The sequence below is a fragment of the Strix uralensis genome, chromosome 3, assembly GCF_047716275.1.
Source record: "Strix uralensis isolate ZFMK-TIS-50842 chromosome 3, bStrUra1, whole genome shotgun sequence".
Taxonomy (NCBI): Eukaryota; Metazoa; Chordata; class Aves; order Strigiformes; family Strigidae; genus Strix; species Strix uralensis.
This window is the reverse complement of record NC_133974.1, coordinates 60,207,089-60,224,944: the sequence shown is the minus strand read 5'-3', so window position 1 is coordinate 60,224,944 and position 17,856 is coordinate 60,207,089. Positions and strand designations below refer to the sequence as shown.

The 17,856-nt window shown below is 43.3% G+C and overlaps 2 protein-coding genes and 1 long non-coding RNA gene across 6 annotated transcripts in view; 1 reads left to right on the top strand and 2 right to left on the bottom strand.

Annotated features, from left to right (window-relative positions):
- TRMT11 (tRNA methyltransferase 11) overlaps positions 1-427 on the bottom strand; it is a 29,622-nt gene extending 29,195 nt beyond the window's left edge. The window contains exon 1 of the mRNA XM_074862441.1: positions 333-427. Coding sequence (XP_074718542.1) covers positions 333-407 — 75 coding nt within the window. The 5' untranslated portion in view covers positions 408-427. The remainder of the gene's footprint in view (positions 1-332) is intronic.
- Positions 428-452: 25 nt separating this feature from the next.
- LOC141940844 (uncharacterized) lies at positions 453-7,943 on the top strand. Of its 2 annotated transcripts, none has more exons than XR_012628141.1 (3): positions 453-549; positions 3,142-3,552; positions 3,754-7,943. It is a non-coding gene; the product is annotated as an uncharacterized LOC141940844 (long non-coding RNA). The 2 variants fall into 2 exon arrangements; XR_012628140.1 differs by lacking the exon at positions 453-549 and adding an exon at positions 902-1,046.
- A 1,208-nt stretch (positions 7,944-9,151) lies between these two features.
- HINT3 (histidine triad nucleotide binding protein 3) lies at positions 9,152-16,685 on the bottom strand. Of its 3 annotated transcripts, none has more exons than XR_012628139.1 (6): positions 16,506-16,685; positions 15,615-15,732; positions 14,246-14,315; positions 13,284-13,410; positions 11,055-11,305; positions 9,152-10,622 (listed from the first exon to the last, which is right to left on the bottom strand). XR_012628139.1 is itself a non-coding variant. In XM_074862445.1 (6 exons), the coding sequence occupies exons 1-5, from the start codon at positions 16,647-16,649 to the stop codon at positions 11,258-11,260; spliced, it is 507 nt and encodes a 168-aa protein (XP_074718546.1). In that variant the 5' UTR covers positions 16,650-16,685; the 3' UTR covers positions 9,152-10,622; positions 11,229-11,257. The 3 variants fall into 3 exon arrangements, 2 of the variants coding, with proteins under 2 accessions (XP_074718546.1, XP_074718545.1); XM_074862445.1 differs by having other exon boundaries at positions 11,229-11,305; XM_074862444.1 differs by having other exon boundaries at positions 9,152-11,305.
- Positions 16,686-17,856: the final 1,171 nt, after the last annotated feature.

The following is a 17,856-nucleotide window of genomic DNA, read 5'->3' as shown; positions in this document are numbered from 1 at the left end:
ACCGTGAAGAGGGTCTCCACGGAGCTGGCGGGAAGGAGGAGGAAGCCCACGCCCGCTGCGAGGCTGAGGGGGAAAGAGGCAGCGCCCCGCAGGGAGGTCGCGGAGAGCGGCGAGTGAAGGGGCGCCGGGCGCCCCCCCCTCCGAAAGCCGCGGGCCCTCCCCGAGCGGACCGGGCGGGCAACGGGCGAGGCCCCGCCGGGGCCAAGCCGCCTCCCGGGCACACCCGGGGCCGCGCTGCCCTGGGGCGCTCCCCGAGGGCAGCGCCTCGCCCACCCCCGCCTCAGCGGGCCCACCCCGCCGGGACCCAGGCCGCGGGCCCGCGGGGCGCTCACCGGCAGCCGGAACTCGAGGTGCTCCTGCGCCAGCAGCAGCAGGTACCGCCGGGGCGCCGGTGCCGCCAGCGCCATGTCCGGCCATCCCCCGCCTCCCCGGGCCGCATGCGCCGCCGGGCGGGCCCAGCGCCGCGGCGGGAGGAGCCCGCTCACTTCCCCCCCCGCCCTCCTCGGCCCCGGCGGGGAGGCGCCGTTACCGGCCCGAGCGCGGCCACCGGTAAGGGGTGTGTGACAGACCCCGCCCGCGCCCCGAGCGCGGTGCCCCCTCTCCCTGCGGCTTTGCTGACTGAGGGCTGCGGGGCGCGGCGGCAAAGTGCTGCTCGCACCCTTCGTTAATGAGCGTTTATTTCATCTCATCCTTTTTCTACTTTATCCGCGTGATAATGCGTGCCATGTGTCAGCATAGTAGTACCTGTATATAATGTATAAATAAGTAAATATACGTATAGTGGGCACACGCGTCCAACAGCGTTTTGCTGGGAGGGGTGCGCGAGGGAAAGTTGAAGGGGGCGCTGGGCGGGGGCAGGCGGCTGGTCCGGGCCTTGGCCTTCTGGCTGCGCAGCTGCGAGCTCTCCTTCCCCAGCAATAACCTGCCCTCCTGGCATCGGTGAAGCAGCTCCTTAAATAACATTAAGAATTAACAGACGCCAGAGGAGTCATGTTTGTTTTTCCGCGGGAAGGAGGTCAGCGCTGGCGACGCGGGTGTGGGAGCAGGTAGAGATGAAAAACCGATTTTCAGGAAAGGGGAGAGATGTGACTATCTGACGGGGGGGAAAAAAGGTTTTTTGTATTGCAGCTTATATTTTGTCTTAACTTTAACATCTAGACTTGATAACTATAATTCCGTTCTGACTGGTCTCCCTGTTACGTTGAGCTGAAAGGTTCGGCTTATCCAGATTTCGGTAAGCCTTTTGTTGGGACCAGACCAGCTCAGCACTGAACTCATGTTTTGTATTTTCTGTGCTGATTTTTGGGCAGCTTCTTTTCTAGATGACTAAGATTTTGCTCGTGACCTGTGAGCACTGCACAGGCCACATTCTTTATGCATCTCCATAATTTCATCCTGCAGCTTCTCCAGTTATCTCTTCCTGTGGTAATCAAAACTGAGGTTTGCTATGGAGCTTTAGCCCTCACAAGAAAACAATTAAATGTAACTGGCAGCTAAATGTGAATTTTCCTAGAAGTGAAAGAAGAGAGGTGGATGTGGATCAGGCTTGTTCACCTCAGCAGTTGAGTGCTGAGACCCAGCTAATAAACACACTGCTGAACTGCTGACAAACCCCACGAGCCTGAGATTACTTACAAAATCTTGGAATTGCTGAAAGAGATATAGTGGAAGAAGTCTGCTTTTATTTTTCCAATCTGTCTCACTTTAAATTTCTTAGCTGTGTAGCTTCCATTTTAGAAACTCCTTGGGAGGGGTTATTGGTATTATTGTTTAAGCTTAATCTCTTTGAGACTGGCTTTTGCTTACTTTATCTGCACTACTTTATCTGCAGAGCATTGCTGTCTGTTCTCAGAAGGCGAATACCTCAATTTCCCAGTGATACTGTTTTCTACACAAGAATTTAACTAAAGCCCTGTTTTTTCCTGCTTTTGACTTGAGGATCCATGCAAAATCACTGGCAGTCTCTATATGCTGCTCAGCATAGTTTGAAAGTGTATGTATATTAATAAGTAAGACTTAGAGAGTATTTGATCCTGACATCAAAACAAAGTGCTTCTCAGATGCTGTGTTTGTAAATACGTTCCTGTACTGCCACTGAGGAGAATCAAGCGGTTTGTTAACGTGGATTTGGGGAGTCATCCTACACTGACAACATTACGTAACTATTTTAGGGAGAGAAAGGAAGAACAATTATCCTTTTTAGCCTTCAGGGGAATTTTAAGTACACAAAATGTAATTACTCAAATTGAAATTTATCTAGGAAGCCACAATTAACCACCCTCCTCTCACGAAAAATACAACAGGATCATATGACAATCATGAGTTTCAATTTAAAAGTGAGAGACTATGAATGAGAAGGCATTATTTAATGTATGCTGCTGCTTACCTCTCTCAGTTCTCTTTCATAGGCATTGCGTTGCCATATTCTGCTCACCCCATACACTCTTCTAGACCCAAAGGCAACACAAGTGACTTTTGACTGTGACCTGCACGTTCTGCTGGGGTATTGAGGGAGCTCTGTCACTGCTCATGGGCTTCACATGCAACAGCGTCAACGTGTGATATGGGCAAACACTCATGAAATCTTACTTTAAAAAAACCCCAACTGCTTTTAAAATCTATAATTCAGTGATTAAATTGTTCAGAATTTGCATTTCTGCCCATTTTCCTATAGAAAAGGCAGCACTAATCCTCTGTTTTATCTCCAAATGTCTGTAAGAAAAGTATCAGCTCATTAGTAAATGTGCTATATGGGAACTCTAGTTCATGTATTTCAACAGGTGAAGGATATGATCCAGCAAAGACATGGTTATAATACAGCCGGATCTCTATAGGTGTATAAAAGTCTGTCCCTAATTCATCAAAATAATTACACACTGCACAGATAGTCCATACATAATCTCAGTACATGTTGTTTCATAGCTGGCAGGCAGCCTTTGTGCCTAGAGGGGCTGGGCAGTTTCACCTCTGGAGTGCAAGCTCCCTTGCCTGCAGCCTGCCCTTAGGTTTTAGCAGGCAGACATGGCTGTGCAGCACAGCCTTTTAAGGGTGAACTATTTACTCTGGTTTTGTCTTCGTCGCTAAATAGGGCATTGCAGACAGTGTCACGCTTGCTAATTGGATTTCTACTTCTCTTTTCAGTGCCTGATGAGGAAGATCCCCCTGCTCCCACCACATATCGGCGTTTCAGCTCCAGATAACGTTTTCTGTGCATAGTAACTTCCACAGTCTGTGGGAACCTGGTCGGCACAGCGTGGGTTTTTCCACCTTTAATCAGTGTGCAGGCAGGAGAAAGGCTGCCCACCCCTTTGTATGGATTGTTGCCTCTTGGGGAATGGTTTGCTCTCTGGCCTGTCAGTAAGCCTGTGCTGAACAGGTCAGCCAGCACTGCATCAGATTTTTGGGGAAGTCTGCCTGGCTGCTGGCTGTAAGGATAAAGTTGTTTAAAAGGCATCACTGCATGAAGAGTAAGTACTGCACTACGGGTGTGTTGCACAGAGGCTGCAGGCTATGTACAGTAACTGCAGGACTGGTGGTTCGCCATGTAACCTGGTAAGCATAACTTACTGCCCTGTCTTACAAAATTACTTCCAAATTTCAGCTGAATCACTTTTACTTTCCTCATTGCTGTAGAATTATGGGCAGACTTAAAATCTTCAGATATTTAACGGCTTTTTCAGCAGCCTTGCCTCTCACTCAGGCAAAACTCTTCCAAAAATTATATCAGGCTGATTTATTGTTTTTCCTTCACAGCTGACAGCGCACCCAGGAACCACAGTTACAACCAGTCATTGATTTGTTTCCTGCTTGAATGCTGTAAAACATTCTCAAGAAATGGAAGAAGATAAAGGGCAGAGTGCTAAAGCTACCAGTGCGGTGGGTGACTTGAGGAAAAGTTGGCAGACCTGGGCAGAGGATCACATTGAGTATCAGAGAAAGAACCCGTTCAGCAACAATGACAGGCTTGCATCTAAACCTGTGCATACTCACAGAGGAGATCCCACCTACGGGAGACCCCCCGAAGGGTCTCAGACAGAGCAGAGAGGGAAGGATGCTCACTCACATGTGGGTAAGGAAGTAGAAGAGCTGTGCTTGATCATTAGAAGCACTGGAGAGGTGGGAGAAGATGGACATGTGAGTGTGACATTTGGGCAGCTGTTTGAAACATACGTGACTATTTCCAATAAAGTAGTGGGAATCTTGCTAAGAGCCAGAAAACATGGTCTGGTTCATTTTGAAGGTGAAATGCTTTGGCAGGGAAAGGATGATGATGTGATCATCACTTTACTAGAATAAGGCTTTGTCATCTAGTGAATTCTGCTGCATGGCTCCATTTGAAAAAACGTATCTAGATACCATCTTGAAAGAGGTTTTTATTACAGAATTGCAACTCGGTTTCTTACTGGGACATGAACAAGAGAGAAAATGGGTTGGAAGGATAAAAGATATTTTTGTAAAAATGTTAGAGGTTTGGACAGAAATCGCAAATAATGAACTAATCCATTGTGCTGTCATTGGATTGTCCTTTCATTGTTATCATCCACTACCAAGTATACCACAGTTCTTAAAATATCTCTGCTAGCTTACTGCTTTAGGTTACTGAAAGTATAAATTACTAACTTGCTACCATACAACACTGATTCTTGCAGGTTGTGAAATACTGTGTGTGGGATTTTGATTTGTAAAACATGGAATTGAAAACTTTTATGGGAATTCATATACTTGTTCAAAGAAAGAGCCTGGTATATAACAAAAGTTTAGGTTATTTTGACATATGGAAGTTACTTTCATGAAATATATGAAAATTCCCAAATTTACAGAAATACCACAGCAAGGACGGTTGCTAAATTAGTTGCATCTTGCATGTATTTTGGAGAGCTGCACTAGTGCTGGTATTTAATAGTCTGTTCTTACCATCATACCTTCTCCAGACCTCGTGTGTCTCCTGCTCTTTTCCTCTGTATCTCACACTATTTTTACCTGTTCTGTTCTTCTAATGCTGTGTCATACCCTAGAAGATCACAAAGCTCTGCAGCCTTCTTGGTGAATTCAGCTAATATCCCTTTAAGAAAGTAGGGTGCCACAAGGTAAAGATGTGAAAGGCAACTGGAACTGTATATTGGGGCACTGTGCATTCGTGAGGAAGCAAAAAACAAGGCTTGCTCTCTTCTTTCACCAAAATGCAGCAATGTTGTTTACAGCAGGAGGAGAATAGAGATCCTGTAGTGCCAAATGCATAAATAAAAGTGTAGTGTTGCAGTCCCTTAACTTATCTGAGGCAGAACTGTGCTTTCAGAGCACACTTGTGAGTTCTCCAAACTGGGAGAAAAATGATCACCTAGTTAAAATTGAGACTGAAAGATGACTGCTAACAATTTCCTTCATGGTTCTTCTGGGGGAACTTTTTCTATGTAAAAAAGAAAAAAAGGATAGGTTATATACAATAGCTGTAATAATGCTATTAAAAATAATCAGGAGCTGTATTTAAAATAGTCCCCACCAAGAAAACTGTATAATTAGAAATACAAAATTCTATTTTTTACCAGTGTAAATAAAAGCTTTTATGCGCTGTTAACTACACTACTTGATGAGTCTTTAAAGTAAGATATTCTCTTGCCTCAAAAGGATATTGAAATTTAATATAGATTATGAACTTGATAAAACTGATAGATTATTTTATGCTATTTATAGGAAAGAATGTTTTTTTGCAAAAAGCCTAAAATAATGTGGTTTTTTTGTTTTGACATTTTCATCCAATGGGGATTTGCATCAAAAGAAGTCTTTTTACTGGGCAAATAAAAATATGGATTTAATTACCCCTCTGCCTACTTTTCCTAGTGAAAAGACAGTAGAAATAATAGAAAAAAAGGGAAGAAATTAATGTGCTGCAATAAGTGTATCTGGGAGACAGGGGAGTCAGATGCAGGTAGAGCATGGACAGGGAAATAAAGGGTGAGTTTTAATCACCACATAATTTTACCACGTTGGAAACTGGGGAGTATGTGCTGCACCAGGCACTGCTTCTGTGTGTTCCCTTAGTTTTCAGAACCACTCCTCCTTCCTAAACAAATCTGTCTTGCAGCTGGAAAAATATATATAATTTGTGATCTTAACACGTTTAAAATGCTTTGTTTTTTGGAAAAGCATTCCTTGCCAAAATGATATGAACACACACACCTCAGTGGATTTCAGCTCCCATTAGATAAAGCCTGTACATACATTTTGATTTTGAAGAGAATCAAGCTTTTTATAATACAGCTGTGGAATGCAGTTTGTTTAATTCTAATAATTTTGAAATCCAGTCAGTTCTGCTGTAGCATTAGTTCATAGCTTGCAGGAAGCAGTATCAGGCTGTTCAAGTGTCGCCAGCTGGTTAACAGGATGGTAGTATCAGGAAAAATAATACATTACTAGACATTGTACAAATAATAAAGACACACAGTTGAGGCAGTGTGTAGCCTGAGCATGCCAAGTTCCAAGTCCAGCTCATGTAAATTTACTAGTTCTTAATTAAGGCTGGCTCAAATAATTAAATGTCAAGGATCCAGGCTTCCGCTGCCACGTAAGTATTTAGTGTTAGATGTTACATGGCCTCTGCTGCACTCCCTCCTGCTGCTGGCTGGTTTAAGTATCACTTGAGCGCTTCTACAAGAGCTTTATGCACACCTCTGATCAAAACAGACAGAAGCAGAGTAAGCCCTAATGAAACAGTCTTACCCATTAGGTAAGCAACTAAAAAAGCTTGCCCTATCATCATATTTTGAATAAAAACAAGGATTATTATAAAAAATATTATTTATAGATTTTTTTTAAACAATTATAGGGCCAAGTTTCCTACCTGCCAGCTTTAGATGAGCATCCTCCTAAAGAGCGACTGAAATCTACGGGCCCATACAATGATTATAAACACCAAGCTGCCAAACTGGATCAGCACACAGATTGACAAATCTGATCTCCTGCTTGCAGCGATAGCCAGTATTTCAAAAGTAGTCTAAAAGATAGATAATACAACTGGTCAGCTTGTCCACTGGTACACTCCAGAATAAAAGATGACTTCTGAAGCCTGAATAGTCACGAATGCGTCATATCTAACACACGTGATTCAATTTAGCTACTAGTTTACAAGTTTTACAAAATTCTTCTTCCTCATTTGTGATGTGGAGAGTAGATTAGCATCTACAGATGAAACAGGAATTTAAACTTTCCAACAGGCAACTTTTTTTCAACAGGGTCCCATTAGGGTGAACAGAACAGAATTTATTAAATTACTTTTGCAAAAATTTTAGCATGTGAGGTTTTTTAGTATTACAGATTATTTGGAGTAGTAAGTAAACTCTGACCTTCTAAAAGGTGTTGTTGCCCGACTAAGTTACTTTCATCTCTTCAAATCGTTCCTAAACTTCACTTCTTTGAGGCAAGCTCCCTCAGTGGTCTTTCCTCTTCTTCCACTTGAAGCCTGTGAATTCTGCATCTCTTTTGGACTGTACACTGTACAGGGATTATCTGTGTTTTGTCTTGTCAAACCCTGAAAGTACTTTCAGCACTTCAGTAAATGTTGCACATCAGTTTGAAATGACAGCAAGCGAGGTTTTACACAGCATTTTATTGTTTCCAAGTTTGTCAAATTTCAAATAGAGTTTTCACTGGTTTGCTCCCATTTTTGTGCTTTTATTTGCAACTCACAATTAAGAAGACTTCAGAATAGCTTGGGGTGCTATTACCAGTTTAATTACATTGAAAATGCTGTCCTTAGTCAAAACACTAAACTTTTTCTCATTGTCTATTTAACAGCATTGTATGTGTATCTGTATCTGTTCCGTCCCTCAAGAGGGGGCAGTTAGTACTTCAGCATAAAAGCATTATGTTCTGGGTTCACATTAGGTTGGGAGTTTATGTAAAACAACTGAGCAAAAGTGTACAAATAAAGCTTTGTCATTCCTAAACATGTAGTCACAAAAGCAGCTTTTCTCAGGAATGCTAATACTGGATCAAAGAACCACAGAGGCAGGGGCAGTGGCTAAGCAACTTTCCTTTGCTTCTCCAGGCTCTTGTAGAAAAAGAGCTCCTGAGTTCACCCTCCAAGAGTATTTTATTGATCTTTGCTCAGTGGAAATCTCTACAGGTGATTCAGGAAGTTTTAAAATGATGCTGTAATGCTGCTGTAGAAGAGGGTGACATAGTTAATGGGGTCTGCCCACTGCCTCTTCAGGGGCTAGCCAGTAATTCTGCAATGTATTCAAAGCATTAGGATAGGCTTTTCAGAAAATATTTCTTAGCCTAATTAAAAAAATTATCTGAAGAGTCCAAGAATGCTTGTCAATACAAAAGGAAAATGGAACACAGTTCTATGCTGAAAAACACTAATGAGGTACTGAGCATTCATCTCAGTAATTAATATGGTTCTGTTTAATGCTTTGTGGTTTGAGCCGGTTTGAGGCCTGTCTGCTGCTGTCAAGTTGAATTCCCCATTGTGCTCATCAGCAAAAGTTTGGGAGCTAGATTATATTCTGATTTTTACCTTTCCAGTCTCACTGTCATTCATGGGACCCTTCTCAAATGTAAGATACAAAGCTGACCTTTGTGCTTCTGTGTACATTTGACAACTTACTGAGTCTGGCTGGGACAGAGATAAAATTCCTTCAGAGCAGCCCCTAAGGTGCCACGTTTTGCATTTGTGACTGAAACAGCATTGATAACACACCAGTGTTCTGGCCACTGCTGAGCAGTGCTTGCACAGCGTCAAGGCCACCTCTTTTTCCTGCTCTGCCCCTCCAGTGGGCAAAAAGCTGGGAGGAGGCACAACCTGCACACCTGGCACCAAGTGACTAGCGGGGATATTCCATGCCACAGAATGTCACACTCAGCAATAAAAGCTGAGGAGAGGGTTTTGTTTGGTTTGGTGAAGGGGGGCAGCCATTGCTACTGGCCTGCTGGGGAGAAGTCATGAGTGATTACCTTTGCACCTTGGTTTTTTTCTTCCTCTTTCCTTCATTTATTAAACTGTCTTTATCTCGACCCATGAGATTTCTCATTTCTCCTATTCCTATTTGCTCTCCCATCCCTCTGAGGTCAGGGGTGAAGAGCAAGCAAAGGGCTATCCAGGGTCAACACCCCCCCTCCCCCCCCGCAACTATTCCATTGCACTGGAAGATCATTGCAAAATTAGCATTTATTCTGTTTATTAATCCTTTTTAGCAACAGTTCATGTTGGTACTTTAAAATTACATGTCACAGTTAAGTACAGTTACATAAATTAACTACAAATCAGAACACATACACAGTATTAGCTCTTGAAATATCTTAATGTTCAGGTATTTCACAAAGTTAGGAGACAGATCTATTGCACAGAAGTAGTTAAAGTTCAGTGGCTTTAATTCACACTCCTCCTACCTAGTGTTACAAATTACCCTAAAGGGCTGCAAATGATACGTGAGTGCCCACTAATAAGAATAACAAGATATTAGAAACAAGGTCGTAAAGAAGAGAGAGGTGTAAACTCTTCTGGGCAGAAGATGTTCTTCAGAAGGATGTGAACCTTCTGAAGTATTACATATAGTTTACTGTAAGGATATTAGAATACACTGTACCACTAAGGCAACAAGTGCTGGATCAGTGGGAAACACCAAAAAGATTACATTTAGGGAAGCTTGCAGGTGCAACAGACCATCGTCACCTCAGCTGCATCTAAATGCATCAGCCAAGGACACTTGTTTAGTTAGGCACCAAGGGATACACTCTGTGAACAAAGAAAATCCACTCTGTCTTTTCTGGAGTTTTAACTTTCCAAACATTCAAACTGCCTTAATATGGTATTGAGAAAGAGAGCACTAGCATTACTGATTAGAGTCGTACAGCAAAGGCAAACATTCAGCAGGTTCCTTAAGCAACACAACGTTCCAATTTTGGGCCAAGTCCCTGCTATCCCAAATTCAAATCAGATTGCTATTACACAAGCCTGCCACATACTCACTGCACCAAAGACCTGTTTCGCTTATGACTTCATTTAGAAATCAAATTTAGCCAAGGCATTAGTGATCTTCAAAAGCCTTGCACTGAGAACAATATCAGAACCATCTAAAAATTTAGATTTTTTTTCTACCATCATGCAGAAGCACAGTATATTAAATCAATTCCTCAGAACTCTTCATATTTTTTGTAAACATACAATAATTTAAGATATTGTGCACATAAGAGGCAAACAATCTTTAAGTCCAACATACAGCCACTTACACATTTAAACTATATTCTATGTTATACAGCATTATCACATCTTGGGCACTGTCCTGGTTCAGCTAGGATAGGGTTAAGTTTCCCCAGCAGTGGGGAGGGAGCTCTAGCTGGGTTATTCAATACCATGCTGACAGGTCCAGACGCCCAAGCGCAGGAAGGAGCAGGGAAAGACCAGAGATGGCCTTTGTGCGGTTCGGTCCCCTCACTGCTGTATCCGTGCGGTATACCTCTTGTTCTGTTCATTGTTGTTATTGTTCGGTTTGTTGTTGTTACACGGTTGTATTAAAACTTTCCTTATCTCAACCCCGGGGTTTGTATTTCACTCCCTGCCCTGCTCCGGTTGGAGGGTGGGGGAGGGGCAGCGGCAGCGTGGTCTCGAGTCCCAGCAGGGCCTAAACCACGAGAGGCACCTACTGTATTAACGTTTACTATGTCACAGTCATGCAAATAAGACAAGCAGTATATTAAAGTAGCTTAACACCAGACAGTTAGTAGTGTACTTTCAGCAATGTACCTAATAATAACTAGGCTTAAGTAACATACCATACAAATACAGATGGAAATTTAAATGTTTTAAATGTTAATTGCAATGCCAGAACAATACATCTTTGAAATAAAAGCTTGATTCTGCAGTAAATACTCCCTTGGTATGGTATGGTACCATATATATGTTGTTAGTATTAACTTGTTGCCTTAGTTGCAATACATTCTGCTGCTCTACCCTGCCTTTTACTAGGAAAAGTTCTCTGCACGTGTACATATGTGTTATCTATATATATACACACAAATATTAAATTAACTAAATTACAATTAAAACACCTCACCTTATTGTCAGAGAAGCATACAGACTCAAGTATCCAAATGGGAGAATTAGGTTGGCAGCTACAGATTCTGTGTGTATTTCCTCATAAGGAACTAAAGCTTTTTTTATCCTGGTATATTATTGGCAACATTGAACTGTACAACCTTAAATCAGAGTTCAAAGACAAAGAACAAACCGGCTAGTGACACAAGGCTAAGAGTGCTTTCAGCTGGCAGCATTTTCAGTTTGCAGTCGCTCAATCAGTTGTTCAGCCTATGAAAGAGAAAAAGCAATGCACTAAGTACACTGTGGACCTGTGGACCTTCAGTTTACTGAAAATTCCATTTTAAAAATAGTGACACTGACAGAGCATTTGCTTTTCATTTTTACAAAGCATACAACAGAAGCAGAATACAATGATTGCTTTAAACAGCAGACTCCTTTCCACCATTTCCATCAAATTCCCATTAGGTGATCAGAAAAGGAAACAGAACCTACAAAAGTCAGAGGATGTCTGAGCAAATAAATAGCAGATAAAGCAGTGTGGTTTTACAGACCTCAGAAGGCAGCAGTGCTCAGAACAACCAAGCTGTCGAGACCTGGAACTCTTTGGGAGTTCCTCCAGAATGGTGTGTAGTGGCCTCTCATCACCCAACCAGCTGCACAGCAGCCACGTAGGTTGCTGAGGGACAGAGCGCATTCACACGTCTGGTTCTCATCACGAGATACATATCCCTTCTTTGGCTACGTCACTATGCTCATACATACTTTTCTCATCATATGGCTACTTATGCATCTAGCACGTAACTGGGACAGCTGTGCTTCATATGTGTAACAGCACCAGCCCACAGAGCCCTCAGGAGGGCTCACTCGGGGCAGAAGGCAGCCTGCCAGTGCTGTTCTAGCAGGCCAAACTGGGCACATGGAGACTAACATGGGCACGTCTGAAACAAATCTGTTTACTCTCAGCTTTTTTTTTGCCAGTCCCACAACAATATTTTAGTTTGAACTAGTGCTTGAAGTTTTATTAAGATCTCCAAAAGAACCACGTTAAAAGGTGAAAAGCTTAAGTTTGGCACGTTTTAAATACACACAGTGAAAATGCAATCAGCTACTTAGGGTCAGAACAACTTAACAGGAGTTAAATATCTCTTGCAGTTTCTTTGCAAATAAAGCTAGACGAGGCATGGAGCAGCTGAAAACGAAATTACCTGAATCTTGTTTTGCATTCTTAAACAAGTATCACATTCGATCCATTATAATTTAAAAGCCAAACAAACCCAAAAGCAACTCAAGAACAATTTCCAACTTGACAACAGGGCAAACTATCTTTTGAAGTGCATTCCTATTGGATAACCAAACTTGGTACAGATCTCCCTGAGCTAATCCAAGATAGCAAGCAGTAAAACTACATGGCTATACTTATATGAGGGCCAAGTATCTGTGTGAAGCTCTGCAATACAGCAGAGACACATCTGCTTTTTTCAAGCTACGTGAGATCTCCAGCAAGGCACCACTGTGAAGGAGACGAGTTTTTTTCTGTTTGAGTAAGAGGCTGTCTATATTCTTTAGATGAGACAGACCTTTTTCAGCATCTTTGTTTTGGGGCTGCACAAGGACACCAGGATGCTGTGGCTACATTGCAAGGATAGGCTCTTTGCTGCGTCAAAGCAGCGAGAGTAAGCTTTAGTCCTCGAGGGATTTTCAAAGAGTGATTTAGTCAGTGCCAGTTCAGTCTGATTGCTTATCTCTACTGACATAAATCAGTACAAACAACGTTTTTGTAAAGCAGACGTTTGTTTTAGTCTAAAAATGACAGGATGGAAAAAAACATGTGAAATGATACAAGCAATCATCAGGTGGACATGTTTTCCACCCAAATTGGATGAACCAGGGTATGTACAATACAGTCCATCACATTTGAATATATCCTTTTAAATTAAAGGACAAATCCTTACAAAGTGTCCTCAGAAACACATCACATTAACCTAAGCTACACATTAGATCCAGAACTACTGTATTCTTTGCTGCTAATGTTAATGGCACTCCATTCCCTTTAATAAGCATAAACATTAAGGCTTTTACCATTATATTTTCTCAGTTAATGCAAAATATACATAATTAATAATGACAGTAATGACAAAAATAATCGCTTAAAGAATTTTTGGACATAGTTAAAACATTAGAAAGACATCACACTTTCAGCTTGCAATTAAAAACCTACCAAAAAACTCATCTGCATTACACTTACCGTGATAAACCAGTAGGAATTGATTCTGTAAACGAGTCTGGATAAGAATCCTAGCTGACTGGCTGGGGCCAGGACGTGAAGATGCAAGTGGGATATTGAGCAGAACGGAGGCCAGTGAAAACCCATTCTTCAGAAAAGGAAAACAAGTGAAAATTACTGGTGATGTTAATTCAGGAGGAAGTGGAACATCACAAGTTATTTAACATGATCAACTGAATTAACAACTTAACTCATTGCATTTTCCTTGTACATAAAGGCAGGAACAAAAATACGCCCCTTCATTATGCTCTCAGGGAACGTTTTCAACATCAGAGGTTCAGCGAACCTCCTTCACATCTCTGTATTTAAGACACATTTTGTTAAAAAGGAGGGTTTAAAAAATAAAATGTATCTTAAATGTAGCACATCTAGTTTTCAGCTGGAAAGCCAACTGACACTAGATGAATGTAGTTTCTATGTATTTTAATCATGAAGGCCCAGCTCCCTGTACTCTACACTATTTAAATGATGTTACAATTTACTTCAGCTATCAATGGCACTGGCTTAAACTGAAGGGTGCAGCACTGAAATCAGCTGAATGCAGCTATGACTGAAACACAATGCAGTGCCCTGCTTAAATAGGACAAAGTTTACCTCTCTTCTGGAATCTAGGATTTAGAGCATATTTTCATCACATAATTAAAGAAAAGCCTTTTAGAGAAGTTGTTTGAAGTGCCCTCCCTACCCCAATATGTGGCCAAGAAAGAAACTCAGAGTTGGAACACAATCTGTGCTGGAAATTAATCAGAAAAAAAGAATTTATATTCAATGCCAGCACATTCTACTTCAAAAGTCATGGGATAAGCAAATGCAGACCCATTTTCTTCAATAAATCATACTGCAGTTGTTACCACCATCTCTAAAATAGCATTCTGAAAAGTAAAAAACATACTCAGTAAACACAGAAGGTTTCCATTACATACCTTATATTACTCAAGTCACTAAAATTATTTTTCTGGAGAACAGCTTTTCCAACTTCCATCATTCTCTTCACTATTAAAAACAAATAGATTTCATTTAACATTTAAGGAATATTTTACACATCATACGTCATCAAGTAATTTAAAAGATATTCTTCAGAATATTAACTTCAATAAAGTAATTACACTGAGATCACAAACATGGGTTTTTCAAAATATAAATACTGTTAACTACTCATAATCAGATTGTCAAGAAAGTGTTGTGCAACAATTGATATGGAAATTACCACTGCTACCAATTTCCACACTAATGATGCTTTCAAGTGTGGTATTATTCCAAGAACTCTGGCCAAAGCTGTGGTATCACCACATCCTTAAAAAAAAACCAACAAATACTGATTGGTCAGAATGATGACGTTTACACTAATTTCAGTGTTATATCTCTACACAGCTACAGGACTTTCATCTCCAGGTCCTGTGCAGCCTGGCATAAGTTAGGAAGCTTCAGAGATGGTACACAAATTTAAATCAAAATAAACTAAAATTGTGAGTCCTACTTATTACTAGGACAAGTTTCATTACTGTATCACTGAGAAAAGAAGCAACCCTAATACTAAAACTCAAGGCTAAGGAATTGTCTTGAAGCCAAACACATATAGAAGTTGTTTCTGGAAAAAACTACCCTATGTTTAGAAGAGAAACACAGTGATGCAAGACGTATAACACACAACTACAACTCTTTTCTTGCATCACCTGTAAATTTCCCAAAGGTGGAATCTATTCATGCATGCATGGCTGTAGCTTCTTCTGTTACTCAACACACTTAGCTAGGCATTTCTTCTGAAACAAATTCCAGGACAATGGTTTCTTGAGGGAAAAAACAAAAAAGCCTATCAACAATAAATTCAATATTTTAGAATTTTTTTTTTTCAAGAATTATTGACGTTTATTGGAACACCATTTCCCTCTTTCTTCTCACTCGCTTTTTTCCTGAAAAATAATGTAGCACTTATTTTAAAATATACATTTAATAAAATTCTTCTATAACTTCTCATATAATTAAAACTGCATATTCATCTAAGAAAACACAAGGAAGCAGCACATACTCTTTAAAAGTAAAGCTGCAGTTCCAACAAAGTGCAAAGGCAGCTATACTCCATGCAAACAAAACAGATTTCATGCACTGGTGCAATGCTTTTCTAGAACTGCACAAAAAAGTGTGCTATTCTAGAACAGCATGTGGAAGTTCCCAGGAAGGGTAAGTCCCTGCCTACACTCACTCATACCATCTATTTCCATGTTTACATCCTCAACCAAATGGTGCTCAGAGGTGTGATTTACTTGACGGTTAAATGCACACTTAGAGCCTTACCTACAGGTATGTGTTCTGTCTTCAGCGTTTTGCAGTTTCCCATGTGCTCCACCGGCACCACCAGATAGTGGTGGGGAGCGTTAGGTCTGATATCTCTAAAGCAAACTAGGTCTTCATACTAAAAAAGGATGCAAATGAGTTAAATTGATTAGGATGAGGATACTGGTAAAGAGTAGGAGACAAAGTCTACCTTCTCCATATCAATATGATACTTAATGTCATATTTGAAGTAACTAGCAAAAATCTCAAGATTTTTGGGGCCAGCCTACAGAAAGACTTGAAAGCACGATTTGTGTCCTCAGCTGCCCTTCTGCAGTCAGGATTCCTCGGCGTCAGCTTTAAAGTTTCTAGCCGTTGTGTCAACATTTAAGGCCGGCAAGGTATTTCCCTTCTGATCGGTGTTTCGCTCCTACCTCCGTGAAAGAGCTGAGGGCCCTCAAGACTACCCAAGCTCGCCAAGCCTCTCAGATCGACCCCCCCGGCGACCCGGCAGCCCAGGCACCGCCTTACCGGGACGGAGGGCTGGCACCAGGCGGCCGACACACGCCCGGCTCCAGGGTTTGACCTTTCATTCTCAGATTAACCCCCCCGCCGCTCTTCCCTGCTCCCCCGAGCCCTGCCCTCTCGGCAGCCCGCGAGGCCGAGCCGCTCGGGCACCGGGGCCCGCCCAGCAGCTCCCACGCCGGCACAGCGACAGATACAATTCGCCTCTTCCTTAAACACCGGCAGCGAACCACCACCAGCCGCCCGGGCCAGGAGAAGCGCCTCCGTTGCCAGCGTGGAGCTGGCCGGACCCGCACCTGCGGGGGAGCCGGCGGCGAAGGGCGGGAGCTCCGCCGGCGGGACACCGCGCCGGGACACCGGGGGAGGCCACCGCCGCCCCTCACCCACCTCGCAGGGGAGCAGCGCCGTGCCCGGCTCCTCCCGGCGGGCGATCCTGCAGAACACGCACTTGCCGTCGTAGCCGCCGCCGTTCCCGGCTCCTCTCCCCTCGGCAGCGGCGGCCGCAGCAGCCGCCGCCTCCTCCCCCGCCATGGCCGCCGCCGCCTCCCCTCCGGCCGCCGCCCGACCCGTGCGCGCCCCCTGCCGGCGCCTGGCAGCGGGGGCGGGGCGGCGCCCTCACGCGCCCGCCGCCATCACCAATTGGCAGGGAGGGGACGGGCCACGCGCCCCCGCGTCACGCCCCGCCCCTGTGCCGCCAGGGGGCGCACGCGGGCCGCCGGAGTGCCGCCCCCACACAGCCCGGCGGGGCGGGGCCGGGCGCGTAAAGCAGTGCGGACGCGGGTCTTGCAGGCGGTGGCGTGGCCTCCACCTCCTCTGCGGGGCAAGGGACGAACTCCGACACAAACCCCCTTTTGTTAATGAAGTCTCACACGGCTCCTGCTGGAACGTCAGTAGCCCGACATCCGCCCCTGACAGGGCCCGGCTCTTCTCAGCAGGTGAAATTTCCTGGGGGTGTTGAAGCAAAGGTGTAGCCGCACCCCGAGCTACAGCTCGGAACCATCCATAAAAAAAGGTACAAACTGGGAATAAAATTAAGTGAATGCATTCTGAGCTCATTCAAATCACAGAATCACCGGACAGTTTGGGTCAGAAGGGACCTTTACAGGTCAGCCAGTCCAACGCCCCTGCAGCGAGCAGGGACATCTTCAACTAGATCAGGTTGCTCAGAGTCGGCCTTGAATTGTTTCCAGGGACAGGGCAGCTACCACCTTTCTGGGCAACCTGTTCCAGTGTTTCACCACCTTTATTGTATCGACTGCTTCCAAAGCTAACATACCTTATGTTAAAGTGGTACCTAACCTTCAGTTTCTAAAGATATTCTCTTAGTAATTTGTATTTTAAATCACACTGTTCATTAGACTGGAGTTGCAGAGCTGCAGCATCCCTGGCCACAGAATCGCAATGTTTATGTTCTTCCTGCGGCCCAAATGGCACCAAGTACTCGTCCCACAGACGACAGGCCACAGTGCTTAAAGAGGTAATGAGCTGCAAAATTTAGAATGAGATTTTTCAAAAAAGTATGTCTTTCAAAGCAAGCTGTGCTTGTACAAATAGGACACAGCCATTCCGCCTGAAGCAGCTCATTTGCCCACATCTGCTGACTTGCAGAGCGCGAGGCAAACCCTTTGCAATGAGCTAACCTGCTCCTTTGCTCTGCTACAAACAGGCAAGTGAAATCTTGAAAGTTTACACATGAGGATTATTCTGAAAGTAACTGGGTTTTACTTTGCCCTAAAGC